General features: G+C 55.2%; 1 protein-coding gene across 1 annotated transcript; it reads left to right on the top strand.

Moving 5' to 3' along the window:
- The first annotated feature begins 10,345 nt into the window (after positions 1-10,345).
- Positions 10,346-15,859, top strand: EN1 (engrailed homeobox 1). Its single transcript, XM_012497808.2, has 2 exons — positions 10,346-11,703; positions 14,759-15,859. Exons 1-2 carry the CDS (start codon positions 10,833-10,835, stop codon positions 15,073-15,075), a joined length of 1,188 nt encoding a protein of 395 aa, XP_012353262.2. The 5' UTR covers positions 10,346-10,832; the 3' UTR covers positions 15,076-15,859.
- Positions 15,860-18,877: the final 3,018 nt, after the last annotated feature.

The following is an 18,877-nucleotide window of genomic DNA, read 5'->3' as shown; positions in this document are numbered from 1 at the left end:
CCTGTTGTTCAATTGAGTCCAACCACAGAAGCTGGTCTGCGCTGCGCGAGTCGGAGCCAGCGTTCTGCGCCCCAGAAGCTTCCCGTGTCGCGGCCAGTTCTCCGCCGCGCACTCGCCTCTGGCGTCTTTATCTTGCTTGCTCAAATCTGGGTTCCGTGGTCGGTCTGGGAGAGTCGAGTCCAGCGGCGGGATGGACGGAGAGTCTTGGCTGCGGCTCAGTCGGGCCGGGCATCTGTGTCCACGCGGCCACCCGGCTCAGCCCGCAGCTCCCGCCCTGGGCTCTCCGCGGGCCCCGACGCACCGGCAGTGCTAGAGCAAGGCCTGGAGCTCCGCCGTCCTGGTTTAGTCAGATGGCAGCTGACCCCAGGGCCAGGACCCTGGTGGCCCTCACAAAGTCCAGAATTCCACGGGGTTGGTCTGAGGAGTTGGAAGGTGTCGGTGTCACAAGTGGGGCGTAGACAACCGGTGCTACCATACCCCAGCCGGCCGCAAGTGGGACCTCGCTGCCTTAGCGGGAGCGGGCGCAAACTCTCGACCACACGGAGGGCCCGGGTGTCAGGGCGAGGCCCCAGCGGAACCCTCAGGTCTCGCTTGGTGTTCAGGAGGCTGCTCACGCGACAATGACCGGACCTCCAGTCCCTCGATTTTCCCATCTCTTAATAGGAACGACACCCTCGCCCAGAATCCCGTGTGTGCGCGGCTTCTCAAGACCCTGAAACTCACCGCCTCCAGGCAGCACGCGGCCCCAGAACGATTCCGGGACTACAAGAAGGACAGAGCAGAAACGTCCCATTTATCCCGAAAGCAGAGGGTCTCCGGTTCGATGTGGCAGGCCCGCTGCAGGCCCCAAGGGCAGTTTCGCTTCTCAGGGAACGCTATGTGAGACCTCCACCCAGGTGCCTAGAAGACAGCCGCTCTGGCCTTGCGCCGCCAGCCTGAAGCTGAGGACCAGGACAGCCGGCTATGTCTGGCGCGGACCGTTCTGGGGCTCCCCGAGGGGCGCGCCAAGCTTGGGCCCTGCCACCCCACGCTTGGAGCTCAGACCTTACTGGACTGTAGCCTCCCTTGAGCGGCACAAACTCGGAACTCCAAGCAGAGGTTATAAGCGATCTCCGGATCAAAATACTGTCCCCTTTCCCCGGCTTTCGAGTTTTATTAATTTCATGGAAAGGTCAAGGGTGGCTTGAGGTCTGAGCTACACTGCACCGGTCTCGACGCCTGCCGTCGATGCTCGTCGGACACTTCCTGGCAGGGAGATCTGGGTTAGGAGCCACGTCCCCACCCCCACCTCGGCCCTTCTTACGGGTCCTCTCTCTAACACTGACCGCTGCCCAGGTCCTGTCTTCTCGTCTAAGCCTCCCACATGTCTCTAAGCCCCCCCTTGTGTCCTCACTGGACGACGTGGGTGCTCTCCAGCAGTGTCCACACTGCAAAGTGAATGAAGTTTTACTGTTTTGATTTTTTAAAAAGATTTAAGTTAATGGGCACTTATCAGGATAATTCGGACCATCCTAACCACATCCAAATGAAATCCTAGACAATTGAGAAAACAATAATTGCAGCAGTTATACATTAAATATATATGAGATTAGGATATAAATGGCACATAAAAGTCCAGGATTTATTCAAGGCTAGAAATAGAAGGCAAGGCACAGGTGTCTACAGACACTGCTCAGATTCAGTATCAGTTTCAAGGTCAGAGTTGGGAGAGGACCAGTCTAATCCAACGCCCTCAGCTTACGAATAAGAACACTGAGGCCCAGAGAGCAGCGGGGTTCCGCCCAGGGTCACACAGCGGGAGGCAGGTAGAGGGAGTAGTAATGCAGCCCTGACTACCAACGCGGCGCCCGTTCCTGTGTGGCTCGGGTATTTTCTGCTTTCGGAATCGCAGGGCAAACCCGCACCCCCCGCCCCCCGGAGGGGCTTTTCCTCCAGCTTCAGCTATCTTGAGGTGAGGAGATCCCGAGAAGGATCCCTTTATGGGAATTCCGTTGCCTCTCCCGCCTCAGGCGTCAATTGCCAGGAAAGAGGCCGGACGTCCCCACTGCAAGCGCGGGGCTTCAAACACAAATCTCCCCGCAACCTCTTACACCCCGACGACGCCACGCAGACGCAGTTCTCACTGGTGCCGACAGGTGGCGCGTTCCCCACAGGGAAGCCGGCCGTCACCCACCCGCGAGCTCAGACTCTGCTCCCTGCCCCACCGCCTGCTTAGGGTCGCTCAATGGAAAGAAAGGGGACGGGAAGCGGTGCGGCGGGGGAGCTCGGGCTTGGTGCCGAATGGTCTAAAATAAAACCCAAGAAACCCAGATTTCAGCCCTTAGGTTCAGAGCGGCCTCACGGTTCCACTGTTTAAGGGGCCGCTGCGCGCCGGATGCAGAGGACAAGGCTCCGCCGGCTCCGCGGAGAGCACACTGGACCCACCCGGGTCACCCCTAGGGGGCGCGATGTCCCCCCCGCAAACCCTCCCACGCACCGGCTCTTCCACGCGCGTCCCTACAGCCTCCTCGGCTGCCAGCCCCAGCCCCCATCCTTCCGCCTATTTTTTTTTCTTGTATAGATGGAGGTGGAGTGGAGAATAAGGGTAAAAGTGAGCTTTTTCAATTGCGGCGATAATTGTCCGCGAGATGGGTTTCTTAATCTGCCCATCCATTATTGACTGCTCCTCTAATATTTGGCTTTGCTGCTTTGATCGCCAGAAGATCACATACTTGACTCCTTTGCATAACAATTTTGGGGCGGGAGTCATTGGCGCGGGAGGGGAGGGACGTGCCTGGAATGGCTTTGTGGCCGGTATTCCACCCCTACCCCATCCCTACCCCCAGTCCCCCCGCAGGAAGTGAGCCCAGCCTTCCCTTTACCGAGCCCCCTACCCCTAACTACCAGTCACGCTTGGACAGTTGTAGCGGGGCAGAAGAGGATGCTGCTAACCCCATGGTGGGTGGGGGAGAGGTAGGAATCTTAGGAGCCCTAAGTGGGATCCGACAAGGGGAGGGATTGTGCTTCCCTCTCGCCCCCACCCCCACTACATTCCCAGCCCCAAGAGATCACCTCCCCTCCTTCCTCCCACCTCCGACACCCACCGGGAAGGGGGTGAACCCTTCCTGGAGGTGAATGGAGTGGAGTTGGAAGCCTGGAGTAGGAGACCATCATCCCCCGCGCTCTCATCTGGGACTTAGGCTGCAGAACAAAATTGGGACGCCCGCGGCTTCCGAGCGGGATTTGGCGAGCTCTGAGACCAGTGGCGGCCTCTGTGGGACCCCTACCTAGTCCCTTGCTCTCTTCGGGTCTCAGTTGCCTCATTTGTGGAGCGGGCTTTTGGTCTCTGCGCTCCCTAAAGTCCCTTTGATCTTGACCTTGGCACGTGTGGCCCACCCTCCCCTCAATCAGGGCTTAGAGCTGCTGAGGTGGGTCTTGGTGGGAAACAAAAAACCAGTTGCTATTTTAATCCGGGTTTAAACAACTGTCTCCTCTTCCCTGGCATAGTTCATTGGCGGGGGTGGAGGGGATGGTTTGTAGGGATGGATAGGGTAAAAGGTGAGGTTTGGGGTCAGAGCCTAGGGTCGTTCCAACTTCACATATTTCACTTCCAAAACCTCGGTCACTCCCCAGCTCTCACACAAATTCACTCACTGGCAAGCACACATGGAGACTATGCACGTGGACACGCACACACACTTTCACACCGACACAGCACAGCGCAACCACACGAGGATTAGAGAGACAAAACGCACGCAATTCTTGCGTGCACACTCGGGCACACACTTAGACTCACACATGCACCCACCCAGAGCCTCTCAGAGTCACGAACAAACACGCACGCGCGGGGCTACACACTCGTCCCCCTCCCAGCTTTCTGCTGGAGCAGGGGAACAGGGAAGATGGCCCGAGAAGGCCTTGACATTGCAGTGACCCCCTCCCGCTCCCCGCATCCGATTCAATGCGAGGAAGAAGGTGGGGCGGGGTGGGGGAGACAGACGGGTTCTCGCCCCTCTCCCCCGCTCCCAGCCTCGTGAGACTTTCCGTTCCCTTACTGCCCCACCTTCTGTACTAAACTTTTTCCTTCCACATCTTCCCGCCTGGGCCCTGCAGCGCCGACCTCTGCTGGAACCCGGAGCTTTCCTTGCACCTCCCCGGGAAGAGCGTCCCAAAGATGCACGCCCCATGGGCACAGAGAGGCGCGGCCTGGATCGGGCTCCGGGGCCGACAGAGGCAGAAAACCTAGGCGCCGAGAGCCGGGTGCGCGAACTTTTGTCTCCTTTTCCAGGGTCAGTGGGAAAAGAGCCCCGGGACAACCACCCACAACCCTACAGGAGTCAAAGGGAAAAGAAGGAAGACAGTTAATTCTGGGACAAGCAAAAAGAACCGTTTTGGAGTCACGGGGGCGTTCCTGCACAAAGGACTTGGATGTTGTGTTTTTTCTTCTTATCTGGCGTTTTTCGTTCCCAACTTTGAAGTCGTGTTCAGACCTCCTGGAGACCATGGACTGAGCGGAGGGGTGGGGGTAGCAGAACCCGGAAGCCGCGCTGGCCCCTCCTCAATCGCTCCCACACTCTCACACGCCCAAGGCCAGTCGGTGTGGACCCCGAACCGCGCCAAGCCGGATCCAGGCGGGAGCGGCCACTCGGACAGGTGGGGACCAGGTGTGGGAGAGGGTGCCCTAAGCCTGAGAACACCGACCTCGGGGAATCTTTTGGGGAGTGGGAGGGAGCCATACAGGGAGAAAAGCAAAATAAAATATCGAAGAAAATTCAGGCGTGGACATTGAATTAACTCCGGAATTTTTCTTTTTTTTCGGAGAAAGAGAAAGGGGTTAAACCCAAATTCGGGTCTGGGTTCTGGGGTTTGGGTAGGATTCAGTGTAAGCATAAAAAGCGGGATGTCAGATTAAAGTGAAGAAAAATAAATAGGGAATTGTATGCAGTCCTCTTGCTTCCCGGAGCAGCGAAGTCTAAAATTCTCAGCTCCAGAGGCCTGTCTGGCTGTGTGATACAGTCCCAGCGAGGTTTGAAATTCCGAAGGGGACAGTGAAGGCTCCTCTTCCCGTAATCTGAGCCAAGGGGCCCTGCGTCCGGCTCCCGGATATCCCCGCGCAGCCCGAAGGCCGCCTGCAAACCCGGGAGCAGCGACAGTTCGGGTGTTTGCACCCTGGCGCCCTCTGCGCCCGGCGCGGGCCTGTGAACAGCCGGCGGGGCTCAGAGAGGAAACCAGGGCCCCAGAAGCGCTTTCCGAATCCTGGCCACTGGGTGCAATTTACAGAAATCATCGATATCTTTCCACCGTTTCCCGCGGGGAGTCAAGAGGAGAAAGGTCTCGGTTTGTCTGAGCTTGAGAGAGAGAGAGAGAGAGACAGGCACTATTTCTAGAACAAAACAGTCCATGCTGTGAACTGCCTCAGATAAGAGGGAGAAAACTCTGGGGAAAGATCGGATGGTGGGGACATAAATCCAAATACTGAAATCCACGAAGGTGACAACCTCCAACAGTGGGCTTTTTTCGGGCTTTCTAGATACCTAGACATTTTTAGTCTTATTTCATATATACAGAAAAAAAGAAATCCTCCCTGTCCCTCATCCCCTTCAAGGAATGCTCTGGGTCCTCTACAAACAAAGCTGCTGCCCCAATTTCAGGAGTCAACGGAGCATTTTATTTTGTCAGCAGAGCATTTTATTTTCCACGGTTTGCCTCCCATGCACCCCCCACCCACTGGTTTTTTTCCTTTGCTGCCTCCCTTAGTCCCACTCCACTTTGGACAGAATTGCTTAGGATCCCTAACCAATACCCAACGAATCCCCAGCACCCACCCACCCCCACATTATTATGGGCTCCAAATGAAGACCGAAACCCCAAGCGCTAATTGAATTAGTCTATTGAAAAAGACTGTCAGGTACAATGACGTGACTCGAGGCCCCACATTTCCCAATGTCTATAGGCTTTGGGGACCTGCGATGTATAGTCTGACCTTCTAGCTCATAATAACGCGGCACTTGTAGCAGAAATCTCCTTGCATTCACTCCCAACAAAACCGCTGGTCATCCAGTCCCCGTAGGAAGGCTGCACGCTATTGTGTTGCGACAACTCATTCATGTCCCGCACCACGAGGCCCCACCGCCATCTGATCTACACTCGAAATGCGATTACCACCCTGTGCATGCAACACGCTCCTACTCCCAGCCCATGGCGCACACCCCTCGCCAGGCTGCAAGAATTTCTTTCTTAATTCTCCTTCTGGTCCTCATCCTCAAAAGAGAGGTGGAAACATGCAGGACCCTGGCATTTGTCTTTGCCTAAACAAAATCCAAAATTCTATGGACACACAGGCTGGTCCTCTTTTCTGAACAGCATACACCAAAACCCTCAGCAAATACATTTCTTCATGCCTGACTAGTGGGGCTGACTTGGGTGTACACAGTAACGTTCACATACATACAGGGGCCTCCTCCCACACACAACTAAACACACACACACACACACACACACACACAATACTTTTATAGACTAATTTTCTCTCTGGGTGGCTCTCACATACCAAGCAAATAAACACAAATATACACCCTGGTCCCCACAGCCACGGGCCACTCTTCAAGACCGCTGAGCGTTTTTCCCAAAATTAGAAAAGGGGAGAAAGAAAGGTAAAATTTCTCAGCCTTCACTCTAATAAACACATGCCAGTCTTCCGACTATATGATCCCCAAACTCCCCTAGCTAGCGGCTCCCCAAACATGTATGCATCATTCTCCTCTGTTTGGCCAGGTGCCTTTTGCTCAGTGGGAGCCCCTGACTATCCTCAGAAAATGCAGGAAGTCCAAGGACTGGAGAAGGGAAGGATGGTTGGGGTCTCTCTCTGTCCTATTTACCCAACTCCCCATCACTGAAGGCCTCGTTGGGACCTCCTTCCTTCAAGTGAAAAAAAGTAGCACCCCTCCCCCAACTTTGGCATTTGAGACAAAACAGAATCTTTATCTTTCTTGTCGTTCTCCACTTTTATCTGGGCTATCCCCAAGAAAAGGGTACTTGGGGACAATCAACTTATTGCAGAGACGCAGCCCAGTCCATAGCCTTCTGTGGGCCTCTAGCCCAGGTGACTGCATAGCTCAGAACTACAAGGCCATAGAAATACGCAATGGGTACCCCCACACTTCCATACTTTCGGCGCAAGAGCAGATGGCATTTGGAGAAAGGGGCTCCATTCCATTTGAGTCAGGCTTCCCCACCTGCTACCTGCAGGCCCACCTCTCTGCCACCCCGGCCTGGGCATCTATCAAGTTGAAAGTAATTCCTTAGCTCCCAAAGGCAGAAACGAGTACCCCCAAAAGGACTGCCACACAAATATACACACTCGTGCATATACAATCCTTCACACACACCCTAACCCTTTACCCACATACTTGTACACACAACTCACCCTGCCCGTAGTTCCTCACTCACACGCCCAATCCTGGGCTCACTCAGAGTCCTCTGAACCCCTCACCCATCCGTCTCGGCCAACATGTGTCCACTCAGCCCTCACACACTTCACTCTCATGCTTGCCAAGACGCCAATGCGCTCACACAAAGTTCCCAATAGCATGTTCATTTGCAGGAGGGAGAGGAGGGCGTAGGGTCTGGGTGGAGGTCATGGAACGCAGAGCGGCGCGGGGTACCGAGCGTCCGGCCCAGGCCGGGCCTGGGGGAGGTGGGGGGACGAGCCAGCGTGCAGAGTGCCGCCTAATCCAGCTCGAGCTCGTGGGCCGCGGGTGCATTTATCATCCCATTACTGTAACAAATCCGGGCTCCACTACATGAAAGGTAAAATGAATTACCGACGTTAAGCCGTCAATAAAGTCATTTCTGTAAATGGTGTCTCCAAAGGGCCGCCGCATTATTCAGCTGGCTTTATCAGCTGGCTGGAAATTACGTGGAGGAGCCGGGCCGCGCGGCGCGCGGGGCCGCTCACTTTGATTAAGCGTCTTGCCAGCGCGATGTGACAGAGCTTTTGACCAGGGTTTTATTCACAGGCCTGTGATGAACGCCAAGCTGATCAGGCGGAATGAAGAGTAATTAAAACCTATAAATTATCTTCCGCAGCCCTTCTCGAGGCGTCTCCTGCAGGCGAGATAAGGCGTCGAGACCCTATTTACCGCGCTGAAAGGGACCGCGGCGCACAAAAGCTACGCAGCTAAATAGGATATTGATAGTGTCCTAATTAGAATTTAATTAAGTACCCACGCTTGCTTGCGGGATAAAGATTTCAATTTTGCGAACTTAAATATAAATAAAATCCCACCCCCATTTCGGGGAGAAGGGGTGGGGGCGCCTGGAGATTTCGGGGAGCCCTTGGGTGTGCGACTGAAGAGGACTCGGGAGACTCCAAGGTGGGGTTGGAGGCGGCTTGGGAAGGTAGAGAAGACTGCAGCGCAGCGTTAGGGAGAGAGGTTTTCTCCTCTAGGCTGCAGCGCAAGCTGCAAGTCCCCTAGCCGGGAACTCATCCCCGGAAATCGGGGGACCCTCGCCTGCTCCCAAGATGCGGTGACCAATACAAATTCCTGCTCTCCACCAGCCCTTTTGAGAAACTTCAGCTACTGCGGTGGTGGTTCTGCTTGTTGTGAGTTTAGTTGCATGTTCCTCCTAGCCTAACCCCCTGTGACTTTTCTGGAAAACTGGAGGTAGGGGGATTCTTTCGCAAGTCACAAATAGACAGTATTTCCAAAGAGATCCTTTCTCTACTGTCCCAGTTGGGGAGGGCGTTCAGGGCGAGGAGGTCCGCTGGAGCTCTAAGATAACACCCCGAAGGCCTCGTTTGCTGACGCCTTTCTCGGCCACCGCAGGCTTCAGCATAGTCGGATACTGGTCCTCCAAAACGACTCCGGAGACAAGTCCCGCAGGTGCCTAGAGCTTCAGTCCACACGTCACCCCCGTCCCTCACATTCCCAGCTATGAGAAAATTTGGGGGGTGCCTCGACCAGGAAATAGCGAAAAAGAGCCCGGCAGACGGGAGAATGATAGCAGCTGGAGGAACCGCATTCCCCTCAAACTAGGGAAGAATGCACAGGGCTGGAGCCGGAGGCACCCAGGGAATTGGGAGCAATCCCAGGAAATTCAGTTACCCCGCAATTGAGGGAAACTCCCTGTTCACAACTTCAGCTGGCCAGGGCAAATACTTGGGGTGCAGCGCTTTTATTTATTTGATTTTACTTTGCAGGGAAATCTAACACAGAGGTTACCCTGAACTCTAAAAGCTAGGGCCTAGCGCACATCCGCGTTCTGACTCGCCGGCCCGGGGGCCCTCCTGAGATTAATCTGCGTTGCCCGGACTCCCACTGCCAGGGAAGGTCCAGGAGGCTGGCTCTGGGGCTATTCCGAGCTCTCTGGGCTTGGCTCTATGGCGCCAGGGCAGCTCCAGGGTGTTGTCGAAAGTCTGGACCGGGAAGGGCATGGGTGCGGATTCCCCACAAAGGGAAAGCAATGCGCGGGCCGGCAGGAGACGTACAAACGTAAACGTGCGACGCTAGCTAGGCGCAGCGGGCCTTTCAGATTTTGCTATTTGTGAAAAATAAATTGCGCCTCTGAAAGTAACCAACTGTAGGTCTATTTCACATCACCGACCTCCTTGTCTCACTCCCCCTCCCTCCACTACACACACCCAAACCCACACGACCCACAAACACACAAACCGGCAGTGACAACAACCACTCATCCTTCAGTAACAGCAACCAGAGACAGAGGAGAAAATAAAAAGCTGAGTTTCTTAGGCGTGGGGGTACAAAACAGCCAGGCTCCTGCCTACTGCCCCTGCTCCCGGAGCTCACAGACCCATAATCCTGCATTTCTCCAACAAGTTGTTTGTGGAGTTGCTTCTCCATTTGCCTACATCCCAAAATCCACCCCTCCCGGGTTTCTTCTGCCCCCTCCTCGGTCCCGGCCTGAAGGAGGGGGAGGGACGCGGGTGCGGGTGCGGGCGCGGGCGCGGGTGGGGGAGGGCGGACCCGACGCACAGGGCCAGCGCCGCGGCGCCCCCTCTCCGCCCGCGGCTGACGCCCCCGGATTATTTATCCGCAAAGTCCCGCGCGCGCCCATTGGGCCGAGGCCCGAGTGTCAGCGCGAGTCCCGGCTCGCCATTGGCTCCGCACACGTGCGGCCCTGACTCACGTGCTTCCGGTTTGAAGGCAAAAAGTGTGCCTGGGTGATTTTTTTTTTAAGCGAGAGAGTTTGTGCAAAGATCCGAGCTGTCAGAGATTTGAAAAAAAAAAAAAAAAAAAAAAAAAAAAAAAAAAAAAAAAAAAAAACCCAGCCCGGCGCTGGCGGAGACGCGCTCTCCCTGCAAAAAAAGCAAAGGCGATTAAAGGCGCTGCCAGCCTCACGCTCTGGGCACAGCTGAGCGTGACACTCGGGGAAGTCAAACCCTTCACTACTGCCTAGGAAGATGGCTAGACTTTAAATATTATTTTTTCCCTTTAAGAAAAAAATTATTGGAGCTTTTTTCTCTTTTTCTTGCTTTCTTTTTCCTTTTCTTTTTCTTTTTTTCCTTCACTTTTTTGGCCGTGGCTTACTCCCCATTTAAATCAAATCATTGAATCTGGTTGCAGAAAGAAAAAAGAAATAGCCAAGTGTCTCCATATCTGGATGTCTACAAATTAGAGAGGGAGAGACAGCGAGATCTATCTGCTAGATAAGAGCGAGCGATCCAGGCCAGACGCCTGAGCTTTTTTCCTGCACCCGCCCCGTGCCTTCGCTGGGGCTTCGCCTGCCTCCTTCCTCCGCGCACCCCCACGGGCCGCTGGCAAAGTGGGGTGGGGAGCGAGGCGGTGGGGGCGGGGGCCGGCGCGGCGGCCGGGGCGGCGGGGCGGCCGAGCATGGAAGAACAGCAGCCGGAACCTAAAAGTCAGCGCGACTCGGGCCTCGGCGCGGCGGCGGCGGCGGCGACTCCGGGCGGCCTCAGCCTGAGCCTCAGTCCGGGCGCCAGCGGCAGCAGCGGCAGCGATGGAGACAGCGTGCCGGTGTCCCCGCAGCCTGCGCCCCCCTCGCCGCCGGCGGCGCCTTGCCTGCCGCCCCTGGCCCACCACCCGCACCTCCCCCCACACCCCCCGCCCCCGCCGCCTCAGCATCTCGCGGCGCCTGCTCACCAGCCGCAGCCAGCGGCCCAGCTGCACCGCACCACCAACTTTTTCATCGACAACATCCTGAGGCCGGACTTCGGCTGCAAAAAGGAGCAGCCGCCACCACAGCTTCTGGTGGCTGCGGCGGCCAGAGGAGGCGCAGGAGGAGGAGGCCGGGTCGAGCGTGACAGAGGCCAGACTGCCGCAGGTAGAGACCCTGTCCACCCGTTGGGCACCCGGGCGCCAGGCGCTGCCTCGCTCCTGTGCGCCCCGGACGCGAACTGTGGCCCACCCGACGGCTCCCAGCCAGCCGCTGCCGGCGCGGGCGCGTCTAAAGCTGGGAACCCGGCTGCAGCGGCGGCGGCGGCGGCGGCAGCGGCCGCGGCGGCAGTGGCAGCGGCGGCGGCGGCCGCAGCAGCCAAGCCCTCGGACAGCGGTGGCGGCGGCAGTGGAGGCGGCGCGGGGAGCCCCGGAGCGCAGGGCACCAAATACCCGGAGCACGGCAACCCGGCTATCCTACTTATGGGCTCAGCCAACGGCGGGCCCGTGGTCAAAACTGACTCGCAGCAGCCTCTCGTATGGCCCGCCTGGGTGTACTGCACACGTTATTCGGATCGTCCATCCTCCGGTGAGTACCCAACTCCGGGCTGCGCCATGCCTTCTGGCCCCGCGGACCGCCCCAGAACGCCAAGCTGCGGCGCTAGGGAGAGCAAACCCGGCCTCGGGTACTCCAGTCTCTCACGCCTGCTTCCTCACCCCAGTTCCAGCCACAACCGAATGTTCACCCAGCTATGCGATCCTGGCCTCTGCGGCCACCACCCGAGAAGCTACAGCTCGTGGCACAGGAGGCTTGAGTCTCGATTCTTTGATTTTGAACTCTGAATCCCTGGGGCCTTCTTTGTCTCTTATCTTTATTATTCTTAGGAAAAGTATATAGTCAGTGATTTTCTTTCCAGGGTGTTTAGATATGGCAGGAAGGTGGGCCTAGTGATGTGTGTCTGAAATCCCACCAGCCTGATCGTCCGGAGGCCAGATTTGACCAGAGAAGGCCTTGTTCAGAAAAAATATATTCACTGTGTGTCCTTACAAACACAAACACCATCTCGATATTTTCTGTGGAGAGACCGTTTACACTGATAAATACAGGAACACACAGGAAGACAGGGAGGAAAGCCTCTGAAAGCCGTCCCTCTCCCCCGGCCAGGTAGCGAAAAGAGTCTGACCCGGGTGGGTAGAATCCAGGGAAAGGCAGTTGCCAAAAAGGTGAGTGCTGGCAGCCCCTGGTTTTCTGGAGCTGAAAAACAGTGGGAGAGGAGAGAAAACAGGTCAGGCTCAGGCCAGGAAGCATGGCCAAGGGCATGAGAGCCAGTTTCCTCCATAGCTTCTCCGCGGAACGGCTTCCACATCCTCCCCGCGCGGCGCTTTCCTTTTTTCACCCGCACATCCAGCAGATTTCTGGCATCCGTAGGCCTGTTTTTCTCGGCTTTCCTTCCACCACTTTTCGGTGTGCCCCTCGCATTTGGTGAACCCGAGGAGGAGACCTGAGCTGGGCTCCGGGAGAGAAGGCCAAGGCCTGCCCGACGCCCCGGCCCGCAGTGTCTGGGAGAGCAGCAGAAGGTTTGGCCCAAGATCAGCACTCCAGGCACCCGGTCCGGCAGGGGGCCGGGAACAACGTAGCCACGCGCCGCTTTCCTCTGGCTGGTCTCTCGCCGCCCCACAGCTGCCGGCCGGGCGCGGATCGATGCGCACTATCAGCTCCCGCCATCTCGAGCCCCGTTATTGACACGTCGGGCTCCCTGAACCTCCGAAAAGCTGCTTTGATTGACTCGCCTGATGGATAGAGTGATTGAGCTGTCAGGCTGCACCGCTCGGGCTGGCCGGGAGACTACGATTTTATTACAAGATTCCGTGCCTCTGCACACACATACAACAACACTTCAACACGTCCCGGATGCACAACGCGCAGTGGGGCCTTTTCGGGGCTGTGCGCATTTCCTGGGCTATTTCTCCCCGCTCAGCTAATTACGAATCAAAACCCCAGTTCTGCTCTGGAGAGGGCCTTGGCTTTGTTCTTGGCCACTTTCCTTCTTATGGGCCTGGGTAGGTAGGGGACCAGCTCCTTCTCCTGCTTGGGCAGTTGGGGGAGGAGGGGATGAGCCTCGACCCAGATCTGAGTAGCTGCAGTATGCTAGGCCTGGACTCTTTTGTCATAGGACAGCTGGTTACCCCAGGCTCCTGCCTGCCCTAGGAATAGGCTGCCCAGCTTGCCTCTCTGTAGCTAGGTTTGGAGATGCCGGCAAAGATCCTTCTTTCCAGACAGTTTTAGAGATGAACAGGCCTGACAGGGACTTAACTTGGCTCAGCAAGCTACCATATCCAAGGCAGGACCCAGCAAGTAAATGCCAGAAGACTTGGGTGTGGAAGCGGGTGGGCAGAGATGCAGGCTTTTGAGGCACACATCAACAGTTCAATCCTCTCCTGGTTTTCCCGCTTTCCCTCCTTCCTTTCTCAGTGGGCCCTCCTCCCAGACTAGTATTTGAGGGGAACTTCACCTTCCTGAGGAGGTTTCCTGTGGCCCCTTCCCATTCCTATCTGGTGGTCAAAGCACATTGTTTTGTTTTTTTTTCTGGGTTGTCCCTGTCTCCCTCCCTCTCCTTCTTTTTGCTCATGGATGGGGGAAGGGGCTGCAGTCTCCTTGCAAATGTCATCTGTAGGCAGAGAAAGCCAATCTGGCTTGTTTTTGTTATTCAGGAGTTTTTAATCCTGAAATTGCAGCAGTTCAAAGGGGAGATGAGGAAGACCCAGATAAGGGAGACGCTGCCCTATGCAGCCGGTTAGAGGAATGTGGAAGGCCCTCCTTTTCTTATTGGCACCATCCAAGGGGCAAGGCTGAAAACCCAGGGTCCAGGGTCATGAGGATGGATCAGGGCCTTTTCTTCTCCTTCAGAGAAGGGGTGGTCCCTGCATCCCTGAGACCCTAGAAAAGGCTCCCTTTAGGCCAAAGAGAAAGAAGGCGAGGAGGTGTGTGTGGGAGGGTGGGGTGGCGGGGGGCAGACACCAAATACTTTGGAGCTGAGTAGCCCTCTCCCAGCCCGCTCACTATTCCGTTGTTTTCTGGGGTCAATAGCTACAAGCAGATGGGGTCTTATTGTAGGTTCTCCTGTAGGTACGATTCTTGAGGAGGAGATGAAGATTAGTTTGTAGGCTGGCGACTCCCCCAGGGCCTGTCCTCACTGCCCCAGTCCTATCTATTCCGGGGCTGTGAGGACAGCAGGCCCCTGACCCCCAACTCTGGGCTGGGCCAGATGAGCTCCAAATATCTCCTCATCTTGGATTCCTGCCTTCTTGGCCGGGAAATGTGATTTCGATCTGTCCCTGACTTTCCTGTGAGAATTGGGGTGTGGGGTGCACCTACAACCTCAACCAGCTTTCCTTCACTGCTCCTTTGCCCTCCCAAAGGGAACCCAGAGACCCCAGTGGTCTGGCGAGGGGCACTTCGATCGAGGGATTGGCTGGCGGGAGGGAGCCAGGGGTTCAGCAGGGCCTCCGAGATTGCCCCGGAAGCGCGGGGCTCGCGTCCCAGCTCGGCAATGCAATTCTCACGGCTTCCTTTGCCCTCTCCCCCCTCCCTTCTGCCCTTCGTCCCCACCCCACCCCCACCCCGGCCCTCTCCGCCGCTGCAGGTCCGCGCACCAGGAAGCTGAAGAAGAAGAAGAACGAGAAGGAGGACAAGCGGCCGCGGACGGCGTTCACGGCCGAGCAGCTGCAGAGACTCAAGGCGGAGTTCCAGGCAAACCGCTACATCACCGAGCAGCGGCGGCAGACCCTGGCCCAGGAGCTCAGTCTCAACGAGTCCCAGATCAAGATCTGGTTCCAGAACAAGCGCGCCAAGATCAAGAAAGCCACAGGCATTAAGAACGGCTTGGCACTGCACCTCATGGCCCAGGGACTGTACAACCACTCCACCACCACGGTCCAGGACAAAGACGAGAGCGAGTAGCCGCCACCGGCCGGGGCCGCGCGGTCAGGCCGCCGCGCCCGCGCCCGCTCCCGGTACCGCCGCCGTCGCCTCCCGGCCCCTCGCTGGGGGAGAAAGCGTCTGCTCAAAGGAGGGAGGGAGCGAAGGGAAAAGAGCTAGAGAGACAGAAAGAGAGCCTCAGAATGGACAATGACGTTGAAACGCAGCATTTTTGAAAAGGGAGAAAGACTTGGACAGGTGCTATCGAAAAATAAGATCTATTCTCTATTCACAGTATAAGGGACTAAACTGCGAACTCCTTAAAGCTCTATCTAGCCAAACAGCTTACGACCTTGTATATATTTAATTTCAGGTAAGGAAAACACATACGTGTAGCGATCTCTATTTGCTGGACATTTTTATTAATCTCCTTTATTATTATTGTTATAATTATTATAATTATTATAATTATTTTATCCCCTCCCCCACCGCCTCGCTGCCCCCAGCCCAGTTTCGTTTTCGTTGCCTTTTTCATTTGAATGTCATTGCTTCTCCGGTGCCTCCCGACCCGCATCGCTGGCCCTGGTTTCTCTGGGACTTTTCTTTGTGTGCGTGAGTGTGTTTCCTTTCGTGTCTGCCCACCTCCTCTCCCCCACCTCCCGGGCCCCTTCTGTCGGTCTGTCTATTCTGCCCCCCTTTCGTTTTCCGGAGACTTGTTGAGAAATACGACCCCACAGACTGCGAGACTGAACCGCCGCTACAAGCCAAAGATTTTATTATGTTCAGAAACCTGTAGTCTGAAATAAAGTGTACACTGTGCTCACGAGCGCTGGCGGCCCTCCTGTTTGCGGGCTCGGGAAGGGCGTGGGTCCGGGCACACAGCGCCCCAGCGCCCCTGCGCACGCCGGGCGGGGAGCCGGCCGGGCCTTGCGATCACCGCACAACGAATGCAGGGGCGAAGGGGAAGCGCGGCCCAGATTTGGGTTTGGCCTGGGTCTGAAGGGTCTGGCGGGACACGCCTGGTCTCCGATTGCGTTCAAGGGAACTCAAAGGCCGACAACCCCAGTCTTGGCTTCGGAAACGCTGCCCGGGCTGCGGGGCAGCTCCCCGCACCGGTCCAGGCCCAGCCCAGTGGCGGTCTCCTCCTGTACAACCTGCCCTTCACTCCAACCTGCACTTTTCTTTTTCTTTCTTTCTTTTATTCCTCCTGGTGCAGGTTTTGCTGCAGATTTTTTTCATCCAGAGATAGAAGGGGGCCTGCCTTCCTCCCTCCCCGACAGCCCGCTTGGGCGAGGGGCACTTTGGCCTGGCCTCTCGTCCGCCTGGACTCACTGCACTTCGTTTGGGGGAGGGCTTCTGTTGGCGAAGCAGCAGGTCCGGGGGCGGCCCGCGGAGCCTCGCGGGGCTCGGGTCTCCTGGTCCCGCAATGCCGGAGGAAAGGAGGCCCAAATGCTGGGAAAGCTGTTCGGAGTGGCTGCTTGGGTCTTGAACCCGAGGTGGGCGCGGGTCTGCCCTGTCTGGGCCCTAAACCAAAGAGGGTTCCCTTAGGCATCCCAACAAAGCCTAACTTTCTTCCTCACCAAGGGGGGGGCGCACGTAGAAGCCCCCAGGGCCCTCAGGACACCCTGGGTTCCCAGAAGGAAATGTCTGGCCTCTTGCTGCCAAACACTGGGGCCCATCCTTCCAGGGCAGGAGCTGCTCTCAGATCTTAAGAGGTTAAGGGGAGGAAGGGAAGGTTCCTTCTCAGGAGGTGTTATCTCTCGTTTGTCCAGGATTTTTTTAAATTGTAAATTCCACTCCCACATTTTTTCTCTCTTCTGCAATATGTATGTGTATATCTATACGTGTGCAGCTAGACAGGCAGGTGTCCACACATACATGTGTGCATATATGATAATGTGCAGATATTGGTGCACCTAAGTTCCTACCAGCTTTTTGTGTATTCCTGTACCCATGAGTATTGTGCAACTGATTTTCTTCTCTAATTAGATGCACAATTGGACGTTTGTGAGTTCACTGTGTGTATCTGCATGAATTTGTGTTTGCACACTGGAATGTCTGCAGGTGTGTTCGCTGGGTTTGAGCATGTGTGAGAACCCTGTTCTCTGTGCTCTTCCCTTGAGTTTCTCAACTGTTTTTGTAGGATTGATTTTGTGCAAAATGATAATGGCTAGTTATTCCACCTTTTTTATTGAAAAATTTCCCCTGATTTGGCCCAATGTACTGTTCGCTCGCTTCTGGCCAGGGAACTAACAGGGCTAGATCTCAATCCCAGGAAGCCTAGGTGCCCTCCAAATCCCTACATAAGGGTTTGGGGGCTGGAGTGGAATTGGAGGGTGCATTTGACACTGCTGTGTGTTCCCAATTTTATTGCAATTAATTTTCTTCCTTCCATCTGTCCATTGTTTTCTGGAGGAGTAACTCTTGCATATAATAGGTGCTCAACCAATCTTTGTGGGCAGAGTTAGAAGCAGTGAGATGGGCCCTTCGCTGGGGTTGGTCCAGGGGAGTTGTTTTCTGGTAGTCAAAAGCCTGTGTGTTGCTTTCCTTGGGGAGTGGGCTTGGAATCTTCAAGCCTTCCAGGCTTTCCTGTTAAACAGTCTGAGGCCTGGGTCTTGGAGCACCCTTCTCCTAATACAGACCTCTCAGAATTTCAGGAAGAGTCCCATTCCATTTCACCTTCCCAGCACATCCAGATGTGATGTTAAGGATGCTCAACTCTATATATTGGAGAAACTTACTATTTTGAATGTCTGGGAATTGGCTACACTCCCTTCTCCCCTCCCTATTGTGGCCCCTTAGGATATCCAAGTTCCCCAAGACTGCCAGTTCCAGAGGCTGGGACAGAGGTCGGTGTGAGCAGCAACTCTAGGAACCACCCCATTCCTCATGCTCCCCTTCCTCTATCCAAGAGATCAAAGCCAAGAGCTCTTTCCTTTAACCCAGTGAGAGGAGGAGAAGGTGGTCACCCATCCCCATGATTGCATCAGTAAAGTGTATAGATGTGAGTGTCATTATTATGTAATTTGGTTTCTTACCCATTATCTCCTTTTATCTTCCAATCACTATGGGAAAATGGATTTTTCTTCATTGTTCAGTGAAAGAACATGAAGCTCTGAGAACTTAAACATTTTGTTTGTGCCTCCTCCTTGACTATGTGTGTCTAAGTCTCATCTACCTCAAGGATCTGGCCAAGGCCCTGAAGCCATCATCCAGGATGACTTTCCCATCTTCTCTTCATTTTTCCTTCTTTCTGATTGGAGTAGAGGAGAGGGGAGGAGGATTCTGGTGGGACCTTTTTCTTGCATGCCCTTAAAAAAAAAGAAACTAATAATGATCATAAACGGGCATTGATTTCTCTGATTTATGGGGCTGGCTTAGTGAGCCGCCTGTGTATTAAGGTCTGGGGCTGCAGAGAAATAAATACTTGAGCATGCCATCCCAACTTCCTCATTTTCTGCTTTTCCTTTTTTTTTTAAAGATTGAATTGAACCATAAACTTAAATCTTCCTCAGCCTAAAAGGAAATACATCCTAGCTGAGTCTAAACAGTATTGATCCCTGGTTCTTTCTGAGGGCAAGGGTCTCTGTTTTCTTGCTGGAAACTCTCTTTTCTTCAGTAAGGTTAGGGAGAAGGCCATGGATGGGGCTGAGGGAAGGCAGGAGGAAAGTGGAAGGAGAGGGTGTTGTGGTATTTGGGAGTGTGGGGTTGCTTGGTGTGATTGCGTGGGTTTGTGTGTATTCGTGGGTTGTACTGTGTGTGAGCATTTGTATAGGGATGGTACTGAGTATATTTATTTAGGTTTGGGAGGTGGATTTGTGTGCTTTGGGTATATGGCCTCTAG

The sequence above is a fragment of the Nomascus leucogenys genome, chromosome 20 (assembly GCF_006542625.1).
Source record: "Nomascus leucogenys isolate Asia chromosome 20, Asia_NLE_v1, whole genome shotgun sequence".
Classification (NCBI taxonomy): Eukaryota; Metazoa; Chordata; class Mammalia; order Primates; family Hylobatidae; genus Nomascus; species Nomascus leucogenys.
This window is presented reverse-complemented; position numbering and strand designations above follow the sequence as displayed.

Excerpts from the sequence above, each read along its gene's own strand:
- EN1 (XM_012497808.2), top strand. The coding sequence starts at position 10,833 with ATGGAAGAACAGCAGCCGGAACCTAAAAGTCAGCGCGACTCGGGCCTC. Across the intron at positions 11,704-14,758 it reads TTCGGATCGTCCATCCTCCG|GTCCGCGCACCAGGAAGCTG; the intron begins GTGAGTACCCAA and ends CCGCCGCTGCAG.